Source organism: Sarcophilus harrisii, chromosome 3 (assembly GCF_902635505.1).
Source record: "Sarcophilus harrisii chromosome 3, mSarHar1.11, whole genome shotgun sequence".
In the NCBI taxonomy this organism is placed as follows: Eukaryota; Metazoa; Chordata; class Mammalia; order Dasyuromorphia; family Dasyuridae; genus Sarcophilus; species Sarcophilus harrisii.
This window is the reverse complement of record NC_045428.1, coordinates 584,218,201-584,235,955: the sequence shown is the minus strand read 5'-3', so window position 1 is coordinate 584,235,955 and position 17,755 is coordinate 584,218,201. Positions and strand designations below refer to the sequence as shown.

Here is a 17,755-nt window from a genome sequence, read left to right as displayed (position 1 = left end):
AAAGAACATTGTCCTTCTGTGTTCTACTTCCTTCTCCTTCTTCATCTCTTCATTTTCTTTTTCTTCTTCCTCTTCTCCTCTATCTTTTCCTTTTTATCCTCCTCCTCCTCTTTCTTTTCCTTCCTTCTTTTTCCTCCTTACATTCCATTTTCCTCCTCCCTTTCTCCTTTCTACTTTTCTCATTTCCCCTTTCTCCTTCTTTTTTCTTCTCTCCCCTTCTTTCTTTTTCTTTTTCTCCTATTCCCCTTTTTCTTTCATCTTCTCCTCTTTACTATTTCTCTTCCCCTTCTCTTTATTTACTCCCCTTTCTTCCCTCATCCTTTCCTCTTCTCTTCTTTCCTCTTCCCCTTCTTCTCTTCACCTCCTCTTTTCCTTCCTTCTCCCTCCTCTTCTTTTTTCTCCTCTGTCACTTCCCTCTCCTCCTCCTTTTTCTTTCCCTCTTTTCCTCCTCCTCATTGCCCTTTCCAGCCTCTTTTTTTCCCTCCACTTTTTCCTCCTCCTCTTTCCTAAATTCCTCTCCTTTCTTTTCCCCTGACCCCTCCTCCTTAATTCCCACCGGGCTACCCAGCAGGATCAGAGGCTCATTACCATAAGGTGGTAGAAGTGTGGGCCCCCCCTAGTTTCCCACACCATTTCTTAACTATATTCATTCCCCCAACAAAAGAAGTGTGCCTGCCTACAAACCACATTAGCGATGGTGCTTGACTTGGCTTTGTGTGTAGTGGGAAATCCTCTTCCCCAAAGGCCATCTGGGCAGCAGCCATTAGAAGAGGAACCAGGGGTCCGGCAAGGGCGGGGGAAGGGGGGAACCATGCTTTCTGCCTTTGAAGACCTCAGGGAAGCAGCAGTTTCTCCGGCCAACACAACAGTTGCCTGAAAGGCTGAACATCTGGCCAAGCCAGCAGCCTTCCCGTTCCCACATTTTCCCAGTGTAGGGGCCAAGCTCAGGCTACTCCCATTTTATGTGGGCAGAATCTAAGTTTCAGGCCCCTCTCCCTCCTCCTTTTTCACTGGCCCCAAGATAGAGACTCTTCAAAGACACTGGGGGTAAGTTGGGACAGAGGTCACTCATGAGATCCTAGGGATTTCGAATTTAAGCCTGGAAAGAACCTTAGAAATTGAAGTTAATTCAGTTCTAGAAGCCATTAGTAAGCACCTACCAAAGGCAGAGCTAAAGGATCTAAAGACAAACATTTAAATAGCTTTTACCTTGAAGAAACTTGCATGGGCTGTAGGGAAAGCAACAGGTAGAACAGGTAGGAAGCTAAGTAAATACATCCTTCTTGAATGAATCCATGGTGAGTGGCCAGCCAGAACCAATACCTGGAGGGATCCAAAAAAGCCTTGTGTAGGAGAGGTAACATCCAACGGAATTAGAGATTGAAAGAGAAGGTCAGGAAGGAGGTCATTCTAAGCATGCTTGCATGGCACGTGGGGGAAAGATGGATTGTTGAGTATGGGGAAGAGCAAGCAAGCCAATCTGGCTGGAAGAGCAAGCCTGGGAGAGTCAGGTTCAATATGTTTAGTCCAAACCCCACACTTTACTGATGAGGAAATGAAGGATTAATGCTCTGCTGAAGTCTCAAAGGGAGTAAAAGGTTGATTCAAAATTTGAGCCTAGATCTCCTATAGCCAGACTGTCTCCTATAATACTCACTTCTCAGGGTCTTGAGAAGCAAATGAGATAATGTGGTTAAATCACTTTATAATAATAATGATAATAACAGCTAGCATTTATTTAATACTTTGTTTTATAAAGCACTTTACATGGATTATTTCATTTGATCCTTATTATAACTTTGGGAAGTAAGTGTTATTATTATCTCCAGTTTCCTTTTGAGGAAACTGAGGCAGCCCCGGATTAAATGAATTGACTGTTCAAAGTCACACAGCTAACAAGGGAGGCTGGATTTGACTTTAGGTAAATCCAAGACTACCCTGCCATCTAACTCTCCAGAGGAATGGGCTGATGAACAATCTGTTCCAAATCCCGTAACCTCTTTCTTCTCTCAGTTTCCTCAAGTGTAAAGTGAAAATAATAATAGCACTTAATTCACAGGATTGTTGTGGAGATCAAATAAGATATGAGATTAATTGAGCATTCACGATGCTTGGCACATAATATGCATGCTATGTCAATGCTTCTCCCCTCTTCCTTTTCCTCTTTGTTTATTTCTCCTCTCTTCTTTTCCCACTGGGCTGCCCAAAAGAGATAGAACTTTATTAATATAGAGTGGTAAAAATATCCTCCCTCCATTAATTTTTTACATCATTTCCTTTTATAACCATTTTTGAAGGGATGGGGGAAATTTTTAGAAAGAAATTACTTCCATCCAAGAACAAAGGTAACTAGATGGTACAGTGGGTAGAGTCCTCAGCCTGAAGACATGAAGATTCATCTCCCTGAGTTCAAATCTGGCCTCAGGCACTTACTAGTTATGTAACCCTGGGCAAGTCACTTAACCCTATTTGCCTCAGTTTCTGTATCTATAAAATGAGCTATAGAAGGAAATGGCAAACTATTCTAGAATCTTTACCAATAAAACCTCAAATGGCGTCATGAAGAGTTGAAAATGATTCAATAAATCCATGAGTAGAGTCATTCAGAAAGGGTATGAAGTAATATTTATATGTCAGACTGTTGTCTTCCTTACCAAGGATGGCAAAGTTCCTCTGCCCACTCCCCAAAAAGATCAAGTCAATTCAGGTATCACTGAAGCATCTGGGAATGTTTAACTGGGGAAATCAATTAATAATAATTTATTAAACACTTATCTTGTGCTGTGCATTGTACAAGGCATTGGGGATTATACGGAGTCAAGTAGGAGTTAACTAATATTTATTAATTACCTACTATGTGCCCAGTGTTGGCTAAATAATGGGACTACAAAAGAAAGATCTGACAGTCCCTGCTCTCAAGGACCACTCTCCCCCAGTCTTGTAGAGGAGAAAAGGGGAGTACATTCATGTTCTTGACCTCAAGTAACTTACACTCTAAGAGGATGTAGTAATGACTCATTTCTCTTATCACGTTAAGATTTGTAAAGTGCTTTACCTGTATTATCGTTCAATCTTACAAATATCTTTCATGGTAGGTCCTTTCATAAACTATATACTACAATATTGTATATACTCCATTTTTTTAAATCTGTAATTTCCTTGTAAATTCCTTGAATCTGTAATCTCCTTAGAGAGGTCTGGAGGAAAAACATCCTCCACCAAAGTGAACATGTTTCTGTTCTCCCATTTACAAACTTAGAGAGTTTCCCGAGGTCATTAAAAAGTTAAGTGATTTGGCCAGGACTCCCATTTTACAGATGAGGAGACAAGAGAGTTATTCATAACTAGAGAATGTCAGATCTTATCTGAATGTTTTTTTTTTTTTTTTGTCTTCTTCATTCTAGACCATGTTCTTCTCATTGAACATACTGCCTCCAAAGAGCATAGGGCTGTCTTTAGATATTTCAAAGATGTGAAACAGAAAAATGAACAGACTCACTCTTCTTGATCCCAGAGAACAATGAATATACATTGTAAAGAGGAATTGATTTAGCCTTGAGATCAGGAAACACTTCCAGCACTTTGAGTTCTCCTACAGTGAGAGTTCTTCTTGGGAAGTTTTAAGTTCCTCATCAGTAAAGGTCTTCAAGTGAAGGCATGGAGTACCCCTTTTTAGCAATGATACAGAAGACATTCTTGTCCAGGTCTGGGCTGGAAAATTCTACCTCTGAGATAGAGTTCCAGGCCTAACCTTTCATGACTTTTCATGGTCCTGATTCTAAAGTAATTTTTTAAAGTAGTTTAATTTAAATCTATCTTTTTTTTTTTTAATAGAGAAGGAAACTGAGATTCAGTGAGGTGCGAATTGTCCAGGGTAACCCAGTGATTAGTGACAGAACAAAGACTTGAACTGTGGCCTACCTAGGTACTAACTGACTAGTCCAATCTATATACACTCTCTCAGTGTGAGTATCTTTGCTTTCATTTCGATTGAGGGATTTCCTGAGATAAAACCTCTTAGCCAACTTTTTGGCACTTCACTATTATCTGTTTTTTTCTTCTCACTTCTCATGACTGTGCAAAACTTCCTCAAGAGATCTTTCAGACTCAGTCTATCCAAGAGGGTATGGAGGGGATAGGGGAAGCTTCCGTGCAAAGGAATTAAAAGAGATTCTTTCTATCCCTCTAAATTAGCTTTCCAGCATCTCTTTGACCTAAAGGTACCCTTCCACACAGAAGATACGGAGCTGTTTTTGCCCTGTATTTAAGCTTTGGGGCTCAGTTTAGTTTCATTTCCTTTATATGATTTATCTTGTTAAATTGATTTGTAATCTCAGGGATCGAAAGGACCTTCTGGTCTATCCAATCCAATTTATATCTGACCATCAATCCCCTCTGCAACCTTGCCAAGAAATAAATATTTAGCCCAGTGATTCTTAAACTTTTGTCCCCGGGAGCTTTATAATAGTAAAACTTATTGAGGATTTGTCCCAAGAATTTTTGTTTCTGTGGATTATATTTATAGATATCTACTATATTAAAAATAAAAACTAATTTTGAATTTGTAGACTCTCTGAAATTGTTTCAGAGACTCCCAGGATTCTCTGGACCACACTTGGAGAATTACTGATCTAGCTTTTGCTTGAAGACTTCTCATGATGAGGAACTAAATAATGATGATGGTGGTGGTGATAAGCATTTTTATAGTAAGGTTTGCAAAGTGTTTTAGAAATATCATTTCATTTTAGCTGCATAGTGACCCCAGAATGTAGGTGCTATTCTTATTTTCATTTTAGAAATGAGAATTTTGAGGTAGATGGAGATGAAGTGACTTATTCAGGATCACACCTTTGGAGTTAGCCCATTCTATTCAGTGATGACACTATCAGGGAGATTTTCCCAAGCTCTAACCTTAAATTCCTCCTCTTCTCAGCTTTTACTCATTACTTCTAGCTTTGTGTTGGGCTAAGGAGAGAAAGTTTTCATCTTTTCTCTTTGAACACTACTCTGAATATTTGAAGAGTGCTATCTTATTATTTGAGTCTTTTCCTTTCCAGGCTAATATTACATCAACTTTGTTAATTCAGTTTCTATGAGAGTGAGGGAGAAAAGAAAAAAAAAAAGATGAAAGAATCGAATTGGGGATTAATTAATTTGTTTTTAAATTGAAAATTGTTGTTTGCATCTTTTGTTTTCCCATCATCCTTTGGTCCAACGTTAGTCCTGCCTCTCCTCTCCCCCAGAATCACCTTTTAAAAATATTGAAAAGTGGTTCAGCAAAACTAGCCAATACCTAAACTAAGTCTGACTACATACACAACCTTCTACACCTATCATTCCCCATCTATGTAAAGAAGTTATTTTGGAGGCTTATGATCTTCTGCTTGTTGGATTTTGAAGAGCCATCACTAACCATGTGACTTTGACCAAGTCCCTTTCCAATTCTGAGCCTCGGTTATTCTCTGAAAAAAAGAGAAGTTGAAAGAGTTGACTTCTAAGGATTCCTCTGAGCTTAATGAGTTCCTATGTGAACCCAAGCCCATTAGTTTCAGTTTTTAATTGGGGGCTCTGCCCTGGTTGTTTACCAGAGGGTTCATTTTACCTATGAAATAGAGACTTTCTCAGTTACCTCTGTTAACCAAAAGTTCTCCCACAATTCTGTGATCTTAAAAAAAAAAAAAAACTATTTATGAGAACTTGAGCTTCTGCTGCCAAACTTGGGGAGTTTTTCTGAGATGGTATTACATGTGCCCAGACGTGATCCAGGAGCTTTTGAGAAAACACGTGAGACACTGTCACAAAAACTTTCCCACAACTTGACATAAAGGATCCAGAGCTTCCCAGCTGCTGATCTGTACAAAAGGGATGAGGCCATTGAGAGCCGCACAAAAGGGGCTGGGGAAGCAGATACTGGGAGGTGGGGGGGGATGTTGTGCTCAGCCACGTTTGTCTTACCTGGGTGGGCACGGGTGGGGGGTAGGGAAGAAAACAGGCCATCCAGGATACAGGAACAGATGTGGCTGAGAACTGATTTGAGTCAGAATTACAATACATCAGAGCTGAAAGAATCCTTGGCCATCAAGTGCAAACTTCTTTACATATGGGGAAACTGAGGCCCAGAAAAGGGAAAAGAAATTGCTCAAGACTGCATAAAGAGTCATGGGTAGAGCTGGGATTGAAATCTGCTTTTCTGAAGCACACTGCCTTGTACTTAGCATGTGACTTAGTCCCATCATACCGTGAATCCCTGGAGCATCAGACTGGGTTTTGTTTTTATTTTTTGGTCCTTAGTTATATCCTCAGGGTTTAGCATCAATGTTTGGCACATAGGAGGTACTTCATAAATGATTCCTGACTTGACACTGTTAAAGTTGTAAATCCTACCCATTCTTGGACCAATCCGGTCCTGAAGTCAAAAACATTTTCCCTGGTAGTTGGCCTTGGAAAAGCAATCTTTACACAACTCCCAGTAAATTAAGGGAAAATAGGTTTGCATGAATCATTCATATTATTGCTTACATTTTATATTATCTCTGACATCCTGATATACCTTTCCAGTCTTATGACTTGTTACTCCTTTTCATGTACCCTCTATCACAAAGATTACCTAGCTGTGTTGTTATTATTCCCATTTTGTAGATGAACAAATTGAGGCAGGCACCTGCTTCACTTATTTTATTCTCTTTAAAAATGTCATTGATACATTTTGTTTTTACTTTATCAATCTTTATAGGCTTTTCTTTTCATGAGAGATCTTTTGTAACAAAGTAAAATTAATAACAGTGATCACATCTTAAAATGCATGCAACATTTTATATCTCTAGCACCCCTCCATCTCTCTATTTTTGTTTAACTTGAAAAAGATTACAAAAAAGACCTAAAGTGATACGTGTTGGAAGGGCTATGGGAAAACAGAGGTTTTTGATATATTACTGGTAGAATGGGTACCATCTAGCACCCCTCCACCTCTCTATTTTTGTTTAACTTGGAAAAGATTGCAAAAAAGTCCTAAAAGGGCTGTGGGAAAACAAAAGCACGCTGATATATTACTGATAGAATGGGTACCACCTAGGTACTTTTGCTCATGTTCGTCTTCCCCACCTAAAATGCCTTTTCTCTTCTCCTGTCTTTCATGATTTCACCTTTCTTTCTAAGCCCAGGTCAAGTCCCATTTTCTCTGTGAAAACTTTTCTGCCTTTATGTATCTCACTATTTCTCCTTCCTTGGAAGATTCCAATTACTTACTCCAATGTAAGTGTCAACAGTTTGGTAGGACAGAAAAAAAAGAAAACGCTGGAGTTGGGGTGAAAAGAAACCTGGGATTAATTTCTGATGCTGATGCTTCGTTAGTAACTAAACAACCAGGGGCAAACTCCATCTCCTTCTGAGCCTCAGTTTCCTTCTGAGTAAAACGGACGTACTGATAGTTGTAGTGCCTCCTTCACCGGATTGTCATGGCATCCAAATGAGACCATTTAGTGAAACCGTTTGCCAAATTCCAAGTTGCTCACAATTGTCAATTATCATTATTGCCACGTGCACATTTTAGGCTACTGTCCCCAGTTAGACTGTGTCTTATGCGTCTATGTTTTCCATTTAATGTCTGGGATATGCTGTAGGTGCTCAACAAGCAGGTGCTAGGTGATTGACAGGCCATATGCATTTTTGACTCAGGGATTTAGTTCAACCTTCTGACCTATCAAAATACCTGGAAGAAAGGATTTCCCCAAAGCTTCGGCCTCTGAAAGCAGTAGAATACTATGAGACCAGGCTATGGGTTTTCCCTAGAGGACATATGCTGTCATACCTGTGGAGAGAGCCCTAGAATGGAAATCATGGGACCTACAACTAGATTAAAGGACCAACTCTGAAATCCATTTGCTGTTGAGTGTGGACAATTCACATTCTCTCTCTGGACTTGAGTCTCTAGTAAAGACGAGTATTGGAACAAACCAAAAGATAAGGGTTTATAGAAGGAACCTTAGAGGTTGTCTAATCTAACCCCATATTTTATAGATAAGGAAACTGAGGCACACAGGGAAGTAATTTACTCAAACTTAAATAGATTTGAAATAGCTAAACTGGGATAATAGAATCTGAAATTTAGAAGTCAAAATGATTTCAAAGGCCATTTCACCTAAACAGGATATTCTATCTTCCCCTACCATTCCTAGATACTCTCTCTTATTTTTGGCTCTTGGAATTTCCAGCTTCCTTCAAGGCTCAGCTCACCTCTTACTTGAAGTCTTTCCTCATTCCAACCCCTTTTGTTGCTATTCTTCTCCTCCCCTAAATTACTTTGTATTTATTCTCCTTTTATATTTTGTATTGTGTAGTTACATGGCAAAATGAAGACCTGATTTCAGTTCTAGCCTCTGATAGTTACTAGCTGTGTGAACCTGGACAAACCACTTAAGCTCTCTTTGCTTCAGTTTCCTTATCTGTTAAATGGGGATAATTGCAAGGTCTACCTCCCAGGGTGAATGAGAGAAGTGAGATAATAATTATAAAGCACAAAGTTAAGTGCCAAATAAATGTTATTTATTATTGTTGTTGTTGTTATTACTTCTGTAAAGATTGTAAACTCTTTTGCGGGATAGTTACTAACTGTGTGAACCTGGACAAACCACTTAACCTCTCTTTGTCTCAGTTTCTTTATCTGTAAAATGGAGATAAGTACAAAGTCTACTTTCAAGGTGAGAAGTGAGAGAATAATTGTAAAACATCTAGCACATAATAAGTGCCAAATATATGTTAGTTATTATTATTATTATTATTGCTTCTCTGGGTAGATTGTAAACTGAATGATAGCTACTAGCTGTGTGAACCTGGACAAGCCACTTAACCTCTCTTTGCCTCAATTTCCTTATCTGTAAAATGGGGATAAGTACAAGGTCTGCCTCCCAAGGTTAAGGGGAGAAGTGAGATAATAATTGTAAACCACTTAGCATACAGAAAGTGCCAAATAAATGTTATTATTATTATTTTTGCTTCTCTGTGTAGATTATTAACTCTTTGAGGATAGAGACTGAGTCATTCTAAACTGCCATAGTGCCCGAGGTCCAATTGGTGCGGAATAAACCCCTGTGGAGTCGCCTTCGATTTTTCTCCTTGCTCCCTTTCCCTCGGATCTGGCCGGGAGAGGTCATTCGGAGGAAAGGCTGGGGATCCAACCTCGCAATTAGTTTCCTTGACCAGGAGCTTCCCATCTAGTCCTGGGTGCATTTCTGTTCCCGCTCCCACAGTCCCAGAGGAGAAATCCTCCTCCTCCTCCTCCCCCCCCCCCCCCCCCTCCCCCCTCCCCCGAGCGCGGCTAAGATTTCCCGCCACTCGGCAGTGTGCCGCGGGGGAGGGGCGGGGGTTATTTCCATTTCCATTCACAGATCTCCCGGCAGCGCACTTTGTGTCCGGACGCGGAGCGCTATTGATGTCCCACATCAGTGGGCAGCCAGTTCCCAGCTTTTCCAAGGCCAGGTTCCCTCCACTCTCTCTCTCGCCACAGAGTCCCCACCTGCTCGGGGGCGGGAGGGGGAGAGGGGGAGCGTCATTATCCGCGGCCTATTCAGCCGGGGCCCGAGCACACAAGAAGAGATGCTTCTCTCATTGTCCAGCCCTGCCTTCTGATTGGCCGGCGAGTGTGGGAAAGTCAGCGAGGCCAGAGCCCCACAGATCCCGGGCCAGGCGGACTGGATAAATACAGGAGCGGCGGGAGCGGCGGCCAGTCCAGCCAGCCGCGCTGCCTCCCTCCCTGCCTCCCACCCTCGCCGTCTCTACCAGCAGCCCCATGGCCCCCAGCACAGACTTCATGGAGCATAGCTCCCTGCTGACTCCCAAAGAGAAAAACAAAGTAAGTTTTCGGCCGGGAACGAGTACTGGGACCCACTTCTAGTCTTTAAAATAGGGCTGGGGCTGGCTGAGTCCAGGATGGCTCTGTGCTAACCACTGTTACCCCCCTTCTTTTTCCACAGCTGAGGAAGCCGGTGGTGGAGAAGATGCGCCGGGACCGCATCAACAGCAGCATCGAGCAGCTGAAACTCTTGCTGGAGAAGGAGTTCCAGAGACACCAGCCCAACTCCAAGCTGGAGAAGGCTGACATCCTGGAGATGACCGTCAGCTACCTGAAGCAGCAGAGCCACCTGCAGGGCAAAGGTGAGCCCCGGGCGCTAGATGCTGGAGATGAAGGGGTGCAGGACCCGGACAGGGGCGGGGATGGGTGCTGCTGCTGGGAGCCGCTTCTCATCCCTCTCTCTCCTTCCTTCCTTCTCCAGCTCCAGGCTCTCTCCCCAGAAGCCTGCAGACCGACTTCAAGGAGGGCTACGCCCGCTGCCTGCAGGAAGCCTTCCAGTTCCTCTCCTTCCACAAGGCACAGACCGACACCCAAAGCAAATTGCGCAGCCACTTCCAGAAAAGCTCCTCGGCCGCCTCTGAGGGGCTGGCTCCCTCCTTCCCCGCTCCTGCCCCTGGGAAACAGCCCGTCCTCAAAGGCCCTCCCAGTCCCCTGTGGCGGCCCTGGTAGATGGATCCATGTCAGCCAGCTTGAGGTTTTCACTCCAGAGGAAGATGGCTGTTGCAGAACCTCCTCTTTTCAGTAGGGAATATTAGTTCCCCCTTAATTTATGTGTGAAGAGAATGGAACACTTGAACTCTTGGCAGTGGACAGAGCCCTGGACTGGGAGTCAGCAGGCCTGGACTCCAAACTCCATTTCTGCCACTTACTGTGTGATCTTGGGCCAGCCACTTCCCTTCCTCAACTCTGAGGATGCTTCCAGCTTGAAGGGAAAGGAGTCCAGTGTTCTGTTGAGGGTGTGGGACTGTACATAGATATGCCTTCATAATGAAGGACCCCTTAATGGGAGGGGAAGGGCAGGGGCAGGGAGTGGGAGAGGGAAAGGGATTTTTGTTCTGTATATTACAACTGTAGTAAGATTGTAAATCTGTTAAGTGCAGAGATGGGGGTGGGGGAGGGGGAGAATTCTCTGACTTGTGTAAGAGCTTTGTGCCTTTGCATCCAGTTTTCCCATAACCCCGCTCCTGTCCCCTTTCTGACATGTGGGCTAGCTCTCTAGAGCTCCTGCCATCTCTCTGAACCCTCTGTTAGTCCATGGGAAGCCCTGATCTCCTGGTGAGTTAGTTTCTCTATCAGGGACTACTTTGGGGAGACAAGGGAGCTAGACCTTGTCTGACCATGGACAGGGAATGGATGCTTTCTATAAGGTAGCTGCCTTATTTTTTCTATTTGTGAAAAGAATGGGGGTCACTTTATATTAAAGGATATGAAGGGATGAGGGTGGAGGGTGGGAAGCTGTGGTTTGAATGTTATACATTTGAAGAGGCTGATCCTTCTAAGAAATCACTGCCGCCAGCCTCAAAGCAGTTGCATCATCCAAGGTGCGTGGGACGCCCCTTTGTCCAACAGGGATTTAAGACAGTAGGTGTGCTAGGCACTGGGGCTGCTGGGTGCATACTGTGTATGCTTGGGTATATTTGTACCAGATAATTATGGTAAAGCTAAATAAACGAGTGAATTTTTATCTCTTTGTCTTGGAATCTCTCTTCTTGTCCTGTCTCTTAACTGATAAGATCAGAGTTCATCATGGCTATCTTGTCTAGAGGGAGAAGTGAGGCAAGGGGAAGAGAGGGAGGAGAGGGGATAGGCTCAGGGCACTAAAGTGCCCAAATTCTGGAAACTCAGACCTTCAGAGCTCAGTCACTTAGCATGATGGGTTAATGAATTGTCCATTAGGTCTCACTCTAGGGGAGCAGAGCAGAGTTTGGAGACTTTTATTGTCTCTGGTTTTCTTTCCAATTTTCTGAAGAAGCTGAACTAAGTGGTAATGACCGGGTCTAGTCTTGAAAGACCATAAGAGTTTTATTTAATTAATCCAAAAGGAGTTGATCTGGTTAGGGTTAGTGAGACCACAGCCATACACAATCTCATCTCCTGGGGAGAGGGAGGAGTAATCTCAAAGGTCCAGGGTATCCTACTTTGAAAGCAGTCTCATTAAATGACAGATTGACATGGCCACTTTTAATACCTCCAGTAGGGAAGGTGGCCTAGTGGAGAGGTAGGAAGATTTGAGTTTAAATTCTGTTCCTGACATATACTGGCTGTATGACAACCTCTGAAACCTGAGCACTACTTTTAAAACAGTAAATTGCAAAACAGACACTATTATATTCATTCCTCTTGATAATTCATCCTAAAGAGAGGACTTTAGTAACTTTTAAGACATTTTTCCTTTGGAGCCAGAGCTAAGACTCCTAGTTCCATCAGGATCCCCTGCCTTCATTCCTATATCACCTTGCCCCTTCTATACCAACCAGAGAGTCTGGAAAATCTGAGTTTGAATCTGATCTCAGCCACTTATTAGATGGGTGACTCTGGGAAAATCATTAACTTTAATACCTCATTTTCCTCAACTGGAATTGGGATAATACTAGTAAAATTAGAATAATACTAGTACCCATATTCCAATGTTGTAAGAATCAAATAAGATAACATGTAAAGCCCTCTGTAAGCCTTAAATTGCCATATTACAGTCCCTGCACAAGTAACATTGACATGCTTGCCATCTGGGGGAGAGGGTGGAGGGAGGGAGGGGAAAATCGGAACAAAAGTGAGTGCAAGGGATAATGTTGTAAAAAATTACCCTGGCATGGGTTCTGTCAATAAAAAGTTATTAAAAACAAACAAACAAACAAAAAACAAGTAACATTGACATTCTTCTCTATATCCTGAGTTTAGGAGCATAGGAAAGCCTCTACCCCCCAGCTTTGTGGTCTCCTACCCCTACTCCAAGCCTAAAAGATCAGTATCAGAACTGCCTCCCTTTGCTTTCTCCATGCTCCTGGTTTCAGATTCAAATCTCTCCATATAAATGGTCAAGGATCATGGACTAAGATATGGAGAGACTGAGGTGAGCTTATGGCCACATTGTCCAACTGCCTTATTTTACAGAATAGAAAACTAAGGACCACAGAGGGGAAGTGATTTGCCCATGTCAGCACACACAGTCGGCAAATAGCTGATGGAAGATCTGAACTCAAGTTTCTCCAATAGTAGATTCAATAATAATTCCTTTCCTCCACTGAAACCCCTTCTTCCACCAACTTCCACCTGATCATTTTCACTAAGGAATAGATAAATGGTTGAAATGACCACTAGGTGGCACCAAAATACACAGAGAATTAGACCTATAGTGTAGACACCTTCCTTAGCTTTCAAGACATTTCCTAGCTGTCTGTCTCAGTTTACTCATCTGTAAAATGGAAATAATAATAGCACCTGCTGCCCATGGTTGTTATAAGGCTAAAATGAGATAATTCTTTCCCCCACTGTAAACATCATAATGCTATTTAAATAGAAATTGTTATTTGTATGTTGCAGCTCAAGGTTAGTTACCTCTTCTAATTTGGGGCTTTTCTGAGCTTCAGCCACAGTTTGGTCTCTTTAGCAACAGGGCAGTGCTGAGAGTTTTGGCATGTTGGTAAAGATCTAAAGAGTTTTGGCCTTGGGGAGGAGAAATTCAAACAAGAACTAGTTAAGGATTTATGGGTCACAGTGCCCTTATTTAAGGAGTTTGGCTTGACTGCAATGGGTTAAGCAGTGTTTTGAATCTCAGGAGAACTCATTAATAATGTTGGAGGATAAAAGCCTGGAGTGGGGAAGTTCAGAAAAGGTTGTCCAGAAAACCCAATTTTGACTTTTCAAACTGTTTTACAATCATCTCATCTGAGTCTTGAAACAATCCTGTTCAGTAGATGCATCTTTCTATCCACTTTTTGTTGTTCAATTGTTTTCAGTTGTATCTGATGCTTCATGACCACATTTAGGGTTTTCTTAGCAAAAATACTGAAGTGCTTTTCCATTTCCTTCTTCAGCTCATTTTACATTTGAGGAAACTGAGGTCAAGAGGGGTAAGTGATTTGCCCAGGGTCACAAAGCTAGTAAGTATCTGGGGCCAGATTTCAATTCAACAAAATAAGCCTTCCTGATTCCAGGTCTGGCACTCTATCTACTAGATGCCTCCATTCCCATTTTACTCATGGGTAAACTGAGACTACGGGACTCAAGGTAACTGATCCAGCATCTTACAGATAGTTAGAAGTAAGAATGGGGGCTAGACTTGGCTGCCTCCAAATGTAGCATTATATCTGTTTTGCCATGTTGCCTTAGTCTGAGTCTTTCCTAAAGCCTATATCTTCAAATACCTAGATCAATGAGTAGGAACTTAGAAAATGTTTCATCTGTGAACCTTTTTTTTTTTTAACCTCTATATTGGGTAGGCTCCCGTTTATTTAGGCAATCCTAGGTGAAGTGTGAGAGTTTGTGCTCTCCTTACTTGCCTCAGTGAAAAAGGAATGGATTTTGAATCACACCTCATAGTCTTACGCAGAGACAGGACTGGCCCCTCTAGTCCTTCTGCACCCCACTCCTTTGGACGGAATTAGACCTCTGGGATCTGCCTCACTCTCGGTGATGCCATGACTCAAATAACTTATTTTCCCAGAGAAAATCCAAGTTAGGCCAGGAGTTAAGATTTAGGGTCCTGCTTGGAAAAGTATAGGAGCACTCATAAAATAAGTAAAATAATAGCTCTCCCACACCAAATCACAAGAGAACTGCAGGTCCACCTATGAAACACAAAACCTTTAAGTTTGTCCCTCCAAATGTGCTGCTTTCAGGTGAGGGCAAACCTGAAGATGCTCGAAATGAACTCATTTATAGGGAGAGAAGTAGGCCTCCACAACAGTGGGGAGAGCGAAGTAGGACACACACAGTCCCTCTCCCACCCCCCATTGGTCTGCCAATGGACAGAACCCAAGAGAAGAAAAAGAATGATCCTCAGGCATTATCATTTCAAAGACAGAAGGACAGTCCTCTTCCATCAGTCTGTAGACTCTCATCTCCACGAGAGGATTGCTCTTTCCCTTCTGTTCCCTCCTACAACCTCAATTTTGAGGTAATGCATCTTGTCAGTCATACTGTCTTCTTCACTCCTCTCTTAACAATATTCTTACTTTCTAGACTTCTCTCTCTCTCTCTCCCCCTTGGTCTCCCTTCTCTCTTTTTCCCACCCTCTTCTTTCTCTCTTCTCTCTCTTTCTCTGTCTTTCTCTCTCCCTTGGTCTCTCTTCTCTCTCTTCTTTCTTTCACTCTCTCTCTTCTTTCTTTTTCCCACCCTCCTCTTTTTCTCTTCTCTCTATTTTTGTCTTTCTCCCTTGTTCTCTTTTCTTTCTTTCATTCTCTTTCTTCTCTTTTTCTATCTCTTCTCTATCACTGTGCGCTCTCTCTCTCTCTCTCTCTCCCTCCCTCTATCTGCCTGTCTATCTATGTATCATCTATATATCTATCTCTTCCTTTATCTTTTTGCCCATTTAATGGTGTTTTATTTTTTTCCAATGACATGTAAAGATAGTTTTCAACATTCACTTTTTGTAAGATTCCAAATTTTTCTCTTTCCCTTCCTTCACTTCTCCCTCCCAAGATAGCAAGCAATCCAACATAGGTTATACATATCATGCTATATATGTTTTCATATTAGTCATGTTGTAAAAGAATAATCAGAACTGAAGGGAAAAACTATAAGAAAGGAAAAAGGGGGAAAAAAGTGAAAATACATGCTTTGATCTACATTTAATCTCCATGGTTCTTCCTCTGGATGTGAACAGCATTTTCCATCATTATTCTTTTGGAATCATCTCATTTACAGTATCCAGTAGTAACACTACTGGATCAAAGGGTATGCCCAGTTTGATAGCCCTTGGGGTATAATTCCAAATTATTCTCCAGAATGGTTGGATCAGTTCACAATTCCACCAATAGTACTTTAGTGTTCTTATATCTCTTTCAACAATATTATTTTCTTTTCTTGTCATCTTAGCTGTTCTGATAGGTATGAGGTAGTACTTTTGAGTTGTTTTAATGTTCATTTCTCTCATCAATGGTGTTATCTTCTATCCATACAACTATCTATCCATCTTTCTCTTTATGTCAGTTATCTTCCTTTATCCATCCCTCTATCCCTATTTCTATCTTTCTATTATCTATCTATCTATCTATATATATATATACATCTACCTCTTATTTCTTTCTCTCTCTTCCCCTTCCTTAGATAGTATTTTATTTTTCCAATTATGCATAAAGATCGTTTTCAACATTCATTTTTGTAAGATTTTTAAATTCCAATCTCCTCAAGAGACCATTGTACATAATAACACCAATACTTTATAATAATTAACTGTGAATGAGTTAGTTATTCTCAGCAACACAATATATCAAGCTTTTGGAGTTAAGACAATTTTTGTGTAAATTCAACAATATTAATAAAGGATAAATAAGAAATATTTTCTCTACACCATAGCCTACAAATCTTGGTCCTCCTTCCCTGTTTTCCCAATCTTCCTATTTCATCTCAAACTCTTTTCCTCCCTCCATTCTCCCAACATCTCCAAGGAACTGATTTACTTTTTTCTAGAAGTTATAGAAGGGATCACATATACATAAATACATACATATGTGTTTACTCCCACATTAGACTGTGAAATCCTTAAAAATAAGAGCTTTTTGTCTTTTTTAGTATCTCCAGCACTTAGCATAATGCCTGGTACTCAGAAAATGCTTAGTAAATGTTTTTTGATTGATTGAATATTTTGTATAACCATTGTGTTCCTTAGCCTTCTTTCACTAATAATGACAGAATTGGGACTTTTTTTTCCTAAAGAAGAGAAGACTGAAGTGGGGGGATTGAACATAAATCCAAATATTTTGATTGGGATAGCAATTAGAGATTGTTTATTTCAACTTCTCATTTTTCAGAGAAGGAAACTGAGCCTCAGAGAGAGGAAGGTCAGAAAGCTCTCCATTATACCATGATGCCTTTTGTTTCCCTTCTTTGAGATTATGTGATTCTGGGAGTAGAGATAGATTGCTCTTCACCTGGGAGCCAACAGAATTTAGGTCTCGCCTTTCCGGATCCCTAGATAACAAAGGGGGACCGTTGGTGCTGCCCAACTGAGATTCTGCTTCTGACAAACTTGGCTATGTTTTACAATCACCACCAGATGTCACTTGTGAGTCGTCAGTGACAGGAGCGGAGACTTGAGAAGAGACTGCAAGACTCAATTACACAAAGTTAGGTTAAGTTTCCTGAATGGCTAATGCTAATATTTGCATCTTCCTTTGTTTATTCCATTTGTGTCAGCAGAAGCCAGCAGTTTTAAATGGAGTTTTCCTTAAAATTAGCGGTACCATCTATTTAAAACCATCAGCAAGCATCATATGTAATGAGGATAAAATAGATCCATTCCCAATAAGAACAAGGGTGAAACAAGGTTGCCCATTATCACCATTACTATTCAATGTTGTAGTAGAAATGCTAGCTTTGGCAATAAGAGAAGAAAAAGAAATTAAGAATTAGAACAGGTAATGAGGAAACCAAATTATCACTCTTTATAGATGATATGATCGTATACTTAGAGGATCAATTAAAAAAACTACTAGAAACAAATAGCAGCTTTGGTAAAGTTGCAGGATATAAAATAAACCTATACAAATTATCAGCATTTCATTAGAATTAAATGTTATATATATAGAATATGTATAGAATTAAATATTATTAACAAAGATCAAAAATAAGAGATACAAAGAGAAATTCCATTTAAAATAACTAGAGAAAACATACCATATTTGGGAGTCTGCCTGCCAAGGCAAAGACAGGAACTGTATGAATACAACTACAAAATACTTTCTACAT

The 17,755-nt window shown here is 41.1% G+C and overlaps 1 protein-coding gene across 1 annotated transcript; it reads left to right on the top strand.

Moving 5' to 3' along the window:
• The first annotated feature begins 9,614 nt into the window (after positions 1–9,614).
• LOC100933821 (transcription factor HES-5-like) lies at positions 9,615–11,520 on the top strand. Its single transcript, XM_031962988.1, has 3 exons — positions 9,615–9,847; positions 9,969–10,149; positions 10,269–11,520. The coding sequence occupies exons 1-3, from the start codon at positions 9,785–9,787 to the stop codon at positions 10,514–10,516; spliced, it is 492 nt and encodes a 163-aa protein (XP_031818848.1). The 5' UTR covers positions 9,615–9,784; the 3' UTR covers positions 10,517–11,520.
• Positions 11,521–17,755: the final 6,235 nt, after the last annotated feature.

Bases quoted from the DNA above. Each gene is read 5' to 3' on its own strand.
- LOC100933821 (XM_031962988.1), top strand. From the start codon at position 9,785: ATGGCCCCCAGCACAGACTTCATGGAGCATAGCTCCCTGCTGACTCCC. The intron at 9,848-9,968 runs GTAAGTTTTCGG...CTTTTTCCACAG, and splicing joins CTCCCAAAGAGAAAAACAAA to CTGAGGAAGCCGGTGGTGGA. The intron at 10,150-10,268 runs GTGAGCCCCGGG...TTCCTTCTCCAG, and splicing joins GAGCCACCTGCAGGGCAAAG to CTCCAGGCTCTCTCCCCAGA.